Consider the following 12,417-nt stretch of genomic DNA (forward strand, 5'->3'; position numbering starts at 1 on the left):
CTGCTGTAGCACTCTGCCATACAGACCAGAAAGTCAGGGAGTTGTTTCACAGTCCGTGCTGAGCTTGGTGAGGACGTTGGCAATTGTCCGTGTACCCTTGAATGGGGGGGAAGGGGGAAATCAGAGTTCACTGATTATGAAGCTGACAATGCAGGTGCAGACATTGTGTGAGATCAAGGTTGGGCTTGGCTATGATGGGTGTGCCCTCCCTTCCAGTCAAGTAACCTGCTGACACTCACTGCCTATGGAAAATGATCCTTTGGGTGAAAAAGTGGAACGATGCATTAGAGCCACACCTCCGCAATAGTCAGCACCTTCATCGAAACTTTTTTTTTAAAGAACTATCGAAAGTTTTGCCCAGCTCTGCTCTTCCAAATATGAAGCAAATGTATAATTAGGTCTCTTGTGTTCCATAAGAAATGGGGTTTGATTTTTACACTTGATCAATTCCTCTGGCCAGCACAGGCTTATTCCACCACTTATCGGACAATGAATTGAGCGTGTTTGTCCCTGTCCTTTCATTTGTGTTACTGACTCTGATGACTTCTCTTTAAAGCGACTTCCAGTTATACAGTGCTTTAACATTAAAAATCACCTCCAAGTGCTTCACCAATGCACCAAAGGAAACGGACAGTAAACCAGGAGAGCAGGAAAGGTGACCAAAGGTTTGCTAAAAAATATGGGTCCCAAGGAGGTTTTTATAAAGGAAGAGGGAATGTGGGGAGATGAGAGGGATTTAGGGAGCGGCTTCCAGAAATTAGGAGACAGATAACTGAAGGCCTTGCTGCCATTGGGGGGTGAGATGCACAAGAGGCATCTTCTGGAATGGAATGGAGAGTTAGGGCCAGGTTCTAGAGCTGGAACATGGCTGTGGTGGTTGGAGGGATTTAAACATGCACTGGGTGCAGGGGAGCCATTGTAGATCAGCATGGATGAAGAATAGAACCATAGAAGCATATAGCACAGAAGGAGGCCATTTGGCCCATTGTGTTTGTGCTGGCTTTTTGAAAGAGCTATTCAATTAGTCCCCATTCCCATGCTCTTTTCCCCTTAGTTCTGCAAATTTTTCCTTTTCAAGTATATATCCAATTCCACTTTGAAAGTTATTACTTGAATGTGTTTCTACCACTCTTTCAGGCATTGCATTCCAGATCATCATAACTTGCTGAGTAAAAATTGTTTCATAATTTCCCCCTGGATTTTTAGCCAATTATCTTAAATCTGTCCCCTCTGGCTACTGGCATTCCTGCTGGTGGAAAGCGTTTCTCCCCATCTACTCTATCAAAACCCACCCAAATGATGGACTAACAGAACTGAGTGCTGACAAGATACGTGCAGTAGGGCTTACCCAGTGTCTACAGCATTGACTTAACCTCTGCAATACTACTAATAATTTGTGTCATCGGAGTGTGATTGGGCTGCTGGTGTTGCTAATGAGACAACCTATCCTGCATTTGCACATCAAAATACTTAAAAGTTTACTGGAATATGCCTGATGTGATCTGGTCCTAGATTGCCTGAAGAACAGGATCTCTGCTAATCAGAGGCCAGTTTTTCTAATGCAGATCTTTCCCTCCATTTTATGAAAGAACTGGTGTATAGAATAGGGTATAGTAAAATCAAAGGAGAGAGGGAAAGGGATAAAGAAAAGAGAAAAATAAAGGGGAGATGTGGTGAGAAGTGAAGTGTTTGAAATTTGTAAATTTTGTGTTGAATTGTCTTGGTGCTTATTTTATTTCAGTTGGTATCAATGTAGCTTTTATACCTGCAATAGGGTTTATTTCAATGTTTGTTGAAATTCTCTTTTTTGTTTAAAGGCTTGGGAGCCTAGAAATAACAACTTGTATTTGTATAAAAAAGCAAAATACTGCTGATGCTGGAAATCTGGAATAAAAATGGAAAATGCTGGAAATACTCTGCAGGTTGGGCAGCATCTGTGGAGAGAGAGGAACAGAGTTAACGTCTCAGGTCGATGACCTTTCATCAGAACTGTTCTGACAAAAGATCTTCGACCTGAAAGGTTAACTCTTGTTTCTCCAACTTATAGTTCCAGTTTGTATTTATATAGCGCCTTTAAAGTAATAACACGTCTCGAGGTGTTTCACAGGAGTGTTTTTGAACAAAATTTGATACTGAGCCACAGAAATATTGGGGCTGGAGGCGGTTAGAGAGATGGAGAATGGCGAGGCCGTGGATGAGAATTGTAATATCGAGGCACTGTTTAATTGGGGAGTCAATGTAGATCAGCGAGCACAGGGGTGATGGGTGAACGGGACTTGGTGCGAGTTAGGAAACAAATTCCCTGGACCTGCTGACACTCGTGGGGAGGGGGGGTTATTAAAATCCAGTTGACTTTTGTATAGAATAAAATTATTTGAGCTGTAACCCATCTCCAGCTATAATTGTTATTTCTAAATAATGTTTCACACTCTGCTTAATGTTGAGTTCCCCAGTGTATTAAATGCTTGCAGCAAACAATGGTTGGTTGTGTGTTGCCTATATACTGAGGGTGAAGTTACCACATTGTGTTCATTTTACATTAAACAGCATGTAAAGATCCTTCAATTGGTGTTTTTCCCAAATCTTTATTTAGCTTTGATGCAGGAGCTGATTTGTTGGGGCTATATTTAGAAGTATTTTGTTTTGAAACCCCCAAGGTTTTTTGAGAAAACCAGAGTTGTAAAATTAAAACCAAAGCATTGGTAAAGCAAGCAACAAAATCCTCTTCAACCATGCTCCTTAGCAGAGATTAAAATCTCTCTGAGCATGTGACCCTTTCAGAAGTTTCTCATTTTGTTCTGTTTTTATGTAATGCAAGTCTGCATAGCTTTTATTCAATTGAGGCTGGGTCAATTCAGTCAAATTGTTGCTCATATTAAATAGGGCAGTGCACCCAAAATCCACCTAATGTAGGAGCAGTTAGTGCAAAAAAAAAAAGTAGATCACTTGTTTTGTAACTACTTCTAAAAATGGCTTCATGAATGTTTGTTTCACAGACATAAAACTGGACTGTATTGGAGTAGATTCTGCTTCCTGTTGCTGTATTAGCCTGCATTGCCCTGGAAAGAGACATTTCTTCTACCTTGCAATTAGTGAAAGTGCAAAGCACTTTTTACATCCATTGTCATAACCAGCGATGGGAGTGAGTTACACAGAATCTAGTGGGAATGATGAAAAAGACAGGGTGCATCAGAAACATCCAGTGGGCTGAGGCAAGAACTTTTGTTTGTCACTAGCCACTAGCCACAAACCACAGTCTGATTTTTATCTTCATGGGCTAAGGCATAGAGTTTCTGATTTTTATTTATATCTTTCCACGGTCGAGACATTTGCAAGTCCCAGTGTCCTTAAGTTCTGTCAAGTAAAACTGATCTAGTAGGTTCCTTGAAACTGAAGAGGATGCGTAGATACTTGAGGGTTTTACAATTACAGTTTGGTGGAATCTATTAAGCTATTAAAGTGATTTGGTGAGTATGTTATGTGCCCACAGCAGTCACATTGCTGCAGTTTTATCTGAAAGTGTAGTCATTCCTCAAACATGCTGAATCATCAGTCCAGTGATGGAAGTAAATTGTAGGAGGAAGTCATGACATCTTGGTAGTTCTTGAAATTGTTCTAAAATCAGCAAAATGCAAAACTACGCCCTGCTAAAGGATTCAAGGACATTTATCGTGGTGTTCTATGGTACTGAACTCTCAGTCCAGGGATCACAAGTTGAGATCCTACCATGGCAAGTTGTGAAATTGAAATAAATAAATTTGGCAATTTGTGGACGTGTACCAGAAAAAAACCGTGGCCTATAAAGGAGGCAACCTGCCATCCCTACTCCGTCTGGCCTACACATGACTCGCCCACAGTATGTGGTTGATTCTAAATGTCCTCTGAAGGTAGGCCAGCGATTACCAGTTTTAAAGCAATTGCTTTGCCCACTGCCACCTTCTCAGGGCAACTGGGGATGGGCAGTGTATTCGGCCGCGACAGTGTCGCCCACATCCTGAGAAGTTTTTTTTATAAGTTCATTAAAAAGAAGTACAAGAGCATCTGTTTAATTTTCTTTTCCTGTTTTTGAATTTTTAAAATGAAACTCTTTTTGGATGAGGTGTTCCATCAAGGTCGTGTCTGCCTGCTTATGATGTACAAGCTCCCATGGCGCAACTTGAACAGGGAATTCCCTCTTTCCCCACCCACCGTTTCCAGGCCAGTGATCCTCAATCAATGCCACCAAAATAGATGATCTGCGTAGAATTTACAGCACAAAAACAGGCTATTCAGCCCAACAAGTCCATGCCAGCGGTTATGTTCCACATGAGCCTCTTCCCATCCCCACCCTACTTCATCCAACCCTATCACTATATCCTATTCCTTTCTCCCTTGTGTACTTATCTAGCTTCCTAGTAAATGCATCTGTGCTATTCATCTCAGCTACTCCATGTGAACCCCAGTGCTTTGTTTGCATTGTTTATGGTCTTATTAACCTGGCCACTCGTCGGACATTCATTTGCTGTTTGTAGGACCTTGTGTGCAAATTGGCTGCTGTACTAGCTGACATGTAGCTGCCAGCCATCTGTTTCTGCACGGATAGTCCGTGTTTCAAATCTGTTTGCCCTGAGCAAGAGGGGGCCGTGACACTAGCAGTTTTCTGGGTGGGGGGGGGGGATGAAATTAAGCACGTCACTACAGCCCTATTCACTCCGGCCAGAGAGAATTGTGAGCGCAGCAAACCTGAGATTGTTTTGGATCAAGGATATTGGCAGGTATCATTGTATGCAAATCCCTCCCCATCTCTGGAACCTCCTCCAGCTCCACAACCCCGAGATCACTACATACATCCAATTCTGGCCTCTTGTGCATCCCCTATTTCCATAGTCCATCGTTGCTGCCAAGGCCCTAAACTCTGAATTCCCCTCCCTAAACTGCTCTACCCTTGCTATCTCTATCGCTCATTTAAAAACTACCTCTTTAACCAAGCTTTTGGCCACCTGTCCTAATATCTATTTGTGTCTCCATGTCAAATTGGGATGTTTTTACTACATCCCAAAGCGCTTTAGAAATGCATGTTGTTGTATGTAACCAGGCTGTAAATGGTAGCAGAAAGCTCCAGGAAGAGGACAACATAATGGGCCCAAGTTTCCACATGATTTGCGCCTGATTTTTAGGAGCAACTGGTGGAGAACGGACTATCTTAGAAATCGCAATTCTCCACTTTTTTTTCTGCAGTTCTAGTCAGGTAGAACAGTTCTACTTTGGAACAGAATTTTTTCTTCAAAAGGCGGCGTGTCCGGCCACTGACACCTGATTTGAAAGTTTCCACAGTGAAAACGTACTCCAAACTAAAGTAGAATGGAGCAAGTGAAGATTTTTGTAGAACTGAAAAAACCTGTTCTACACATTAAAAAATCAGGCGCAGGTTACAAATTAGGCGTCCAGAACGAGGTGGGGGGGGGGTGGGGAAGGGAAGTCATTAAATTCTATAATAAATCCTTATTTATACTTATACAAATATTATACAAATAAATCCAACCTGAATAAACATTTATAAGCAAAGAAAAGATTAAATAAACCATCTTCCTACCTGTGTGAAAGTGCTTCAGGCAGGCCTTTCGGGACAGAAGGCTGAACGGGCCGGCCCGAGACTTCGGGCAGGGCCCATCCCCAGCACCAGATTTACAGGTAGGTGGCGTCGGGTTGGGGAGGGGAGAGGGGAAAAGGGAAAAGGGAGAGGTCGTCAGGTCGGATCCAGTCCGGGAGTCGGGTCGGGGCGGGGGGCGGGAGCGTGGGTCGGGTTGGGTCCAGTCGGGGGGGGGGGGGGCAGGGAGCGGGAACAGGAGCGCGGGTCGGGTTCAGTCGGGGAGCGGGAACAGGAGCGCGGGTCGGGTCCAGTCGGGGGAGCGGGAACAGGAGCGCGGGTCGGGTCAGTCGCGGGGTGGGGGGGGGGGGCGCGGGTGTCGGGTCTGGTCTGAAGGCGGGGGGGGGGCGGGGAACGGGTGTCGGGTCTGGTCCAGAGGCAGGGGGTGGGGAGCGGGTGTCGGGTCTGGTCCGGAGGCAGGGGGGAGCGGGGAGCGAGTGTCGGGTCTGGTCCGGAGGCAGGGGGGAGCGGGGAGCGAGTGTCGGGTCTGGTCCGGAGGCAGCGGGGAGCGAGTGTCGGGGGGGAGGGGGGAGCAGGAGCTGACCGTGGGAGGAGCCTTATTCACGCAGCCCCAGTGAGGCCATTCAGCCAGGGCTAGGGGCTGCGTGCTTCGGGCCCCTCCCACACAGTTCGGTGCCTGGAGCTACTGCACTTGCGTGCCCACTGTAGCGCGCATGTGCAGAGGTCCCGGCACTGTTTTCAGCGCAGGGACCTGGCTCCGCCCCCTACAGCTCGTGCCGAGGGCCAGAGGACCTGCAGGTAGGTGGAGAATACGGAGGATTTTTTTAGGCGCACTCTGTGGCGCGAAAAACGGGCGTCCAGGTCGGGACTGCGCCGTTCTAGGCGCGTGTGGAAACTTGGGCCCAAAATGTGCGCACTCAATAAAAATTCAATTAAAATACAGCATGGGGATGCATCAAATTTTCATAACTTCTCCTTTGGGTGAGAGGCAAGACCTCCAAGGCTGTTCTGCCAAAGCCATGCTGTAGTCCCCTAAATAACACAAGTTGCATTTTTGTGTGTCTCTGCAGTAAAGCGGAACAATAAAACACATTGCCCAGTGCCCGGCAAGAACTGACTAAGCTGATGCCTGGCTGGCAAGTCAGGTCATTCTCGTGGCTAAGCTAATTTAATGTATATTTTAATATACACATTTACATTATTGCACAGTTACTGGATTAAAAATTTAGAAATGAAAGTGTAGGATCTGAAATGTGTCTGTACTTCAGAGGATAGTGTTTATTTCTGCTAATGTTTAAAATTCAAATAAGAGACTCCGACTTGGAAACATAGAAAATAGGTGCAGGAGCAGGCCATTCAGCCCTTCTAGCCTGCACCGCCATTCAATGAGTTCATGGCTGAACATGAAACTTCAGTACCCCCTTCCTGCTTTCTCGTCATAACCCTTGATCCCCCGAGTAATAAGGACTTCATCTAACTCCCTTTTGAATATATTTAGTGAATTGGCCTCAACTACTTTCTGTGGTAGAGAATTCCACAGGTTCACCACTCTCTGGGTGAAGAAGTTTCTCCTCATCTCGGTCCTAAATGGCTTACCCCTTATCCTCAGACTGTGACCCCTGGTTCTGGACTTCCCCAACATTGGGAACATTCTTCCTGCATCTAACCTGTCTAAACCCGTCAGAATTTTAAACGTTTCTATGAGGTCCCCTCTCATTCTTCTGAACTCCAGTGAATACAAGCCCAGTTGATCCAGTCTTTCTTGATAGGTCAGTCCCGCCATCCCGGGAATCAGTCTGGTGAATCTTCGCTGCACTCCCTCAATAGCAAGAATGTCCTTCCTCAAGTTAGGAGATCAAAACTGTACACAATACTCCAGGTGTGGCCTCACCAAGGCCCTGTACAACTGTAGCAACACCTCCCTGCCCCTGTATTCAAATCCCCTCGCTATGAAGGCCAACATGCCATTTGCTTTCTTAACCGCCTGCTGTACCTGCATGCTAACCTTCAATGACTGATGTACCATGACACCCAGGTCTCGTTGCACCTTCCCTTTTCCTAATCTGTCACCATTCAGATAATAGTCTGTCTCTCTGTTTTTACCACCAAAGTGGATAACCTCACATTTATCCACATTATACTTCATCTGCCATGCATTTGCCCACTCACATAGCCTATCCAAGTCACTCTGCAGCCTAATAGCATCCTCCTCGCAGCTCACACTGCCACCCAACTTAGTGTCATCTGCAAATTTGGAGATACTGCATTTAATCCCCTCGTCTAAATCATTAATGTACAATGTAAACAGCTGGGGCCCCAGCACAGAACCTTGCGGCACCCCACTAGTCACTGCCTGCCATTCTGAAAAGTACCCGTTTACTCCTACTCTTTGCTTCCTGTCTGACAACCAGTTCTCAATCCACGTCAGCACACTACCCCCAATCCCATGTGCTTTAACTTTGCACATTAATCTCTTGTGTGGGACCTTGTCGAAAGCCTTCTGAAAGTCCAAATATACCACATCAACTGGTTCTCCTTTGTCCACTTTACTGGAAACATCCTCAAAAAATTCCAGAAGATTTGTCAAGCATGATTTCCCTTTCACAAATCCATGCTGACTTGGACCTTATTGTCACCATTTTCCAGATGCACTGCTATGACATCCTTAATAATTGATTCCATCATTTTACCCACTACTGAGGTCAGACTGACCGGTCTATAATTCCCTGTTTTCTCTCTCCCTCCTTTTTTAAAAAGTGGGGTTACATTGGCTACCCTCCACTCCATAGGAACTGATCCAGAGTCAATGGAATGTTGGAAAATGACTGTCAATGCATCCGCTATTTCCAAGGCCACCTCCTTAAGTACTCTGGGATGCAGTCCATCAGGCCCTGGGGATTTATCGGCCTTCAATCCCATCAATTTCCCCAACACAATTTCCCGACTAATAAAGATTTCCCTCAGTTTCCCCTCCTTACTAGACCCTCTGACCCCTTTTATATCCGGAAGGTTGTTTGTATCCTCCTTAGTGAATACCGAACCAAAGTACTTGTTCAATTGGTCTGCCATTTCTTTGTTCTTCGTTATGACTTCCCCTGATTCTGACTGCAGGGGACCTACGTTTGTCTTTACTAACCTACTAATCTTACTTAGCAGCAGAGTACAATTAACTCCGCACCGTTTATACTGACCATAACATTTTAATACCAGTCCGCTTCTCATTCATTCCTTTTTCTACGAATAACCCTTGTGCATATAATACTGCTCCTGATAGAAAATGCTACCAATTAATTGTTCACTGCAGTTAATATAGGTTGGTGTCTTTTTTGACTGACTTGTAGAAGTCATTGTGCAATACATTTCTAGCTTTGTACTGCATTGGCTGTAAAGTGCTTTTTGGCATCTTGAGGTTGTGAAATGGTGCTTGTAGAAATGCAAGTTCTTTCGGGATTGAGGCACAAAACAAAAATTTGTAGAAATCCCAATTGCACACTCATTAAAGTATGACTCTTCCGAGCAAATTAATTGCATATTTATCAGGATTTGGCTGCATACTGCCTGACAGTTCAAGGCACTTTGTTCTGCTTAAAACGGTTGTAGTTGATTGGAAATCTTTTGCCCTTTAGTTCAAATTAATAGTTTGGTGCGTTACTTCAAAAGTATTTTTGTAATACCCTCTAATTAGTTAATGAGATAATCACTTGTAGCTCACTCAAAAAAGCGCTTTTCCTCCCAGTTTTGTCACCAATTGCCACAGTTTGACAACAACAACTTGCATGTTTACATTTTACGAAAGGGGCAGGGGAGCGGGTGTCTGGGCTGCTGTCATCTTTGCAGCGTCCTCTAAGGCACTGATGGAAGGTGCATTCCTTCAGAGCAATGCTCTATCTGGCAGTTTTGCTTCCCTCAGAGAGGAAGTATGAATGGGGACTGGCCCACATCATTGGTATAGTGTCTCGGGCCAACTGAACTCTTTGTGTTTAGAATATATTTAATCGAAATCTAACTATCTTGTGAAAGGATAATGCATTCACGATCCTAATATTTCAGTCATTGAGAACCACCAGTTAATGTCAACATAAGTGTTTTTTGAAACTCTCTGTTGCTTCATTTTCTATTCTGAAAACTGCTGTATGTCTTTAAAATAACTTTAGCAGAAAACCGGAGAAAATTGTCTTCCTTTCATTAGACTTGACCAGAGTCCCACATAAATACCACCGCAAATCTGCCATAACAAAGCAGGAAACCGTCTTGGTCACCAGACAGCTGAAAGTAATTTTATTCTAACTGGAACTTTATTCTGCAGCCCCAAAGTGTTGTAGAGTGTGGTGTGAGGGTTTGATTTCCTGTGCTGCTGGACCACTGGTTAAATTGTTGGTGTAAAGTTGCTTGCTGTACGGTTTATGTCCATTGCCCAGTGTTCTAGCAGAAGAAATGAAACCCCTTTGTCTTCCTGTAGCTTCGAGTTTCACTGTATTGCCATCCTCACCCAAAGTTATAAAATAAAGAAGGAAATTAACCGAGTGCACAAAGAGTTTGCGCTAAACCACACGAGAACTAAGGTGTGTGATGAGTTAAGCAAGCAGCAAGACAAATAAGTCCCTGTGATTAGTTTGTTAAATTTCCAGTTAGTGCAACAAATCCAGTTTTGGTGAGAATTTTTTTTAAATGAGAAGTGAATGAGTGAGGAGGGTATGGATTTGATGTCACAGTAGGAGGAAGAATAAAATAGTATACATGAGATCTGCACATCATAGGTTAAGCTGAATTTGCCTAATTTATGAATAACTTGCATGTTTATCTCTCTCTCTGCCCCCTCTAGGTTTTTGTGGCAAATCCCAATAAAACACAACCCATCTTGGACATCCTGTTGAAAAACCAGACCAAACTGATAGAGTTCCTCAGTCAGTTCCAGGCAGACCGAACGGATGACGACCAGTTTAATGACGAGAAGTCCTATTTGATCAAACAGATCAGGGATTTGAAAAGACCAGCGCCTCAACAGTCCTAACACATTTGGTTAGAAGCAGCGTCTGGATGGAGCTTTAACTATTTGCCTTGCCTGTATACAATTTGATTACATTTCTTTGTAGGGAAGGGATTGTGTAGTAACAGTAACTCACTTCTAATATTTATATATAATAAAACTAATTTTATTCATGCATATTGTCTTTCAGAGTGCCTGTATATTAGGTTTTTTTTCCTCCTACATCTATGGTTGTATGTGGATTTAGGAGTTTACATATTTATATAGTAGCAGTGATTCTTTGCCCTGCTAGTTGTTTTAAATTTTCAGGTAACCATGGCTGGGTTGGCATGCTGTTGGTGAGTTGGCTATGGCCTCACTGGCTTTGATCTCACTTGCTACTGTATTACTATGTAAATTAGGTTATTTTTTATTTTGAGTAAGTTTATCACCATGGATTAGGGAAAGTCTGCAATACTACCTGTTCACAATGGTATGTGCGCAGAGCTTGCTTCTTTTGAGATGATCTCTGATTAGCTTTAAGAATGGGCTTCCTAAATATCCCTGATGTGATCCCAAGGAAAAGCACCCACCATATTAGCCCTACATTAGATTAACTAGAGACTAAGGTATTTAACCTAGCTAAACTTCAAGAGCAGACACCCTATGTCTATCCATCGAAACCTACTCATTTATATTGGTACACTTTTTATTGTGAACAGGTCAGCATAAAGCAGATAAAGAATAATTGGTGAATATTTTCTTTAAGTATATAAATGAAACCATGTCCCAATCATTTTTTTTATTTACTTGGAAGGGTTCGAGCTGTAATTTAATTTTGTGGTTGCACATATCGTTTTTCTTTCCAAATGTGTAATTGTACATACATGGTCGCATTCAATGAATACTTATTACACTGTACGGCTACAGTTAGAAGTAACTGATCTGGTCGACTTTTCACAAAATCACATGCAGCCTAATTTGAGTACTTTTTAAAATAAAAGTTATTAAACTTATGAAAAACGTAATTTGTATTTTGTTTTAAATGACTTATGCTGTATGTTTGCCAAAACTGTTTCATCTGTTTCATTTAAAAGATGTAACATGGATTCTGTATTATTTAGAGAGGTCATTAATTCTATAAATTGCTAATCGTGTTTTTTTTACACTTCAAAATCAGATGGTTTGGGGACATTCTTTCTGTACTGCTACTATGAAGTTGTGAAACATTGTACCAGCCTTACTAAGGCAGTTATTACTGAAGAAAATTATATAGAGAATACTTCAGATTAAATTGATAAATTGTTTATTCCACTGGCGAATAACTATACAATATTTGTGTGGACATAGTTGAAAAATTAAAAAAAACTTGCCTATTAAGGTCCGTTATGGTGCTTTTATATTGTATCAGGGATGTGTAGTACTGTAAGCAAACAGTGTAGTATAGCTACACCAAAGGAAACATTGGTACAACGATAGATAAGTTTTAGTGACTGACACTGCAAAGTCCTTAAGGAGAGTTGCTGTAAAGGTGGTGTCTTGTTAACAGCTGACCCCAATGAATTACACAGCTATTCATTTTCTTAATCAGCCTGTGAACTTTCTGCAGCATCTATTTTGATGCCACAAAGTTTTTTAAATCTGAGTATTTTGCTATCTACCAAATCCCAGGAAATGCAGAGATTGCAGCAAGAAGATATGTGCAAATCTTTCCAACAGCAATATATAGACATATTCTGAGAAAATAACAAACATACATAAAACAGGAAATGCTGGCAATACTCAGGTCAAGCAGCATCTGCAGAGTGAGAAACAGAATTAACTTTTCAGGTCAATGACCTTTTGAAAAGTTATCGACCTGAAA

General features: G+C 42.8%; 1 protein-coding gene across 4 annotated transcripts in view; it reads left to right on the forward strand.

The window, feature by feature from the left end:
• cab39l (calcium binding protein 39-like) overlaps positions 1 to 11,921 on the forward strand; it is a 91,610-nt gene extending 79,689 nt beyond the window's left edge. For all 4 annotated transcript variants that reach the window (XM_070894035.1, XM_070894037.1, XM_070894036.1 and 1 more), the window contains one exon: positions 10,410 to 11,921. In XM_070894035.1, the coding sequence (XP_070750136.1) occupies positions 10,410 to 10,598 (189 nt within the window). In that variant the 3' untranslated portion in view covers positions 10,599 to 11,921. The remainder of the gene's footprint in view (positions 1 to 10,409) is intronic.
• The last annotated feature ends 496 nt before the right edge of the window (positions 11,922 to 12,417 follow it).

This window comes from Pristiophorus japonicus, chromosome 11, assembly GCF_044704955.1.
Source record: "Pristiophorus japonicus isolate sPriJap1 chromosome 11, sPriJap1.hap1, whole genome shotgun sequence".
Taxonomy (NCBI): domain Eukaryota; kingdom Metazoa; phylum Chordata; class Chondrichthyes; family Pristiophoridae; genus Pristiophorus; species Pristiophorus japonicus.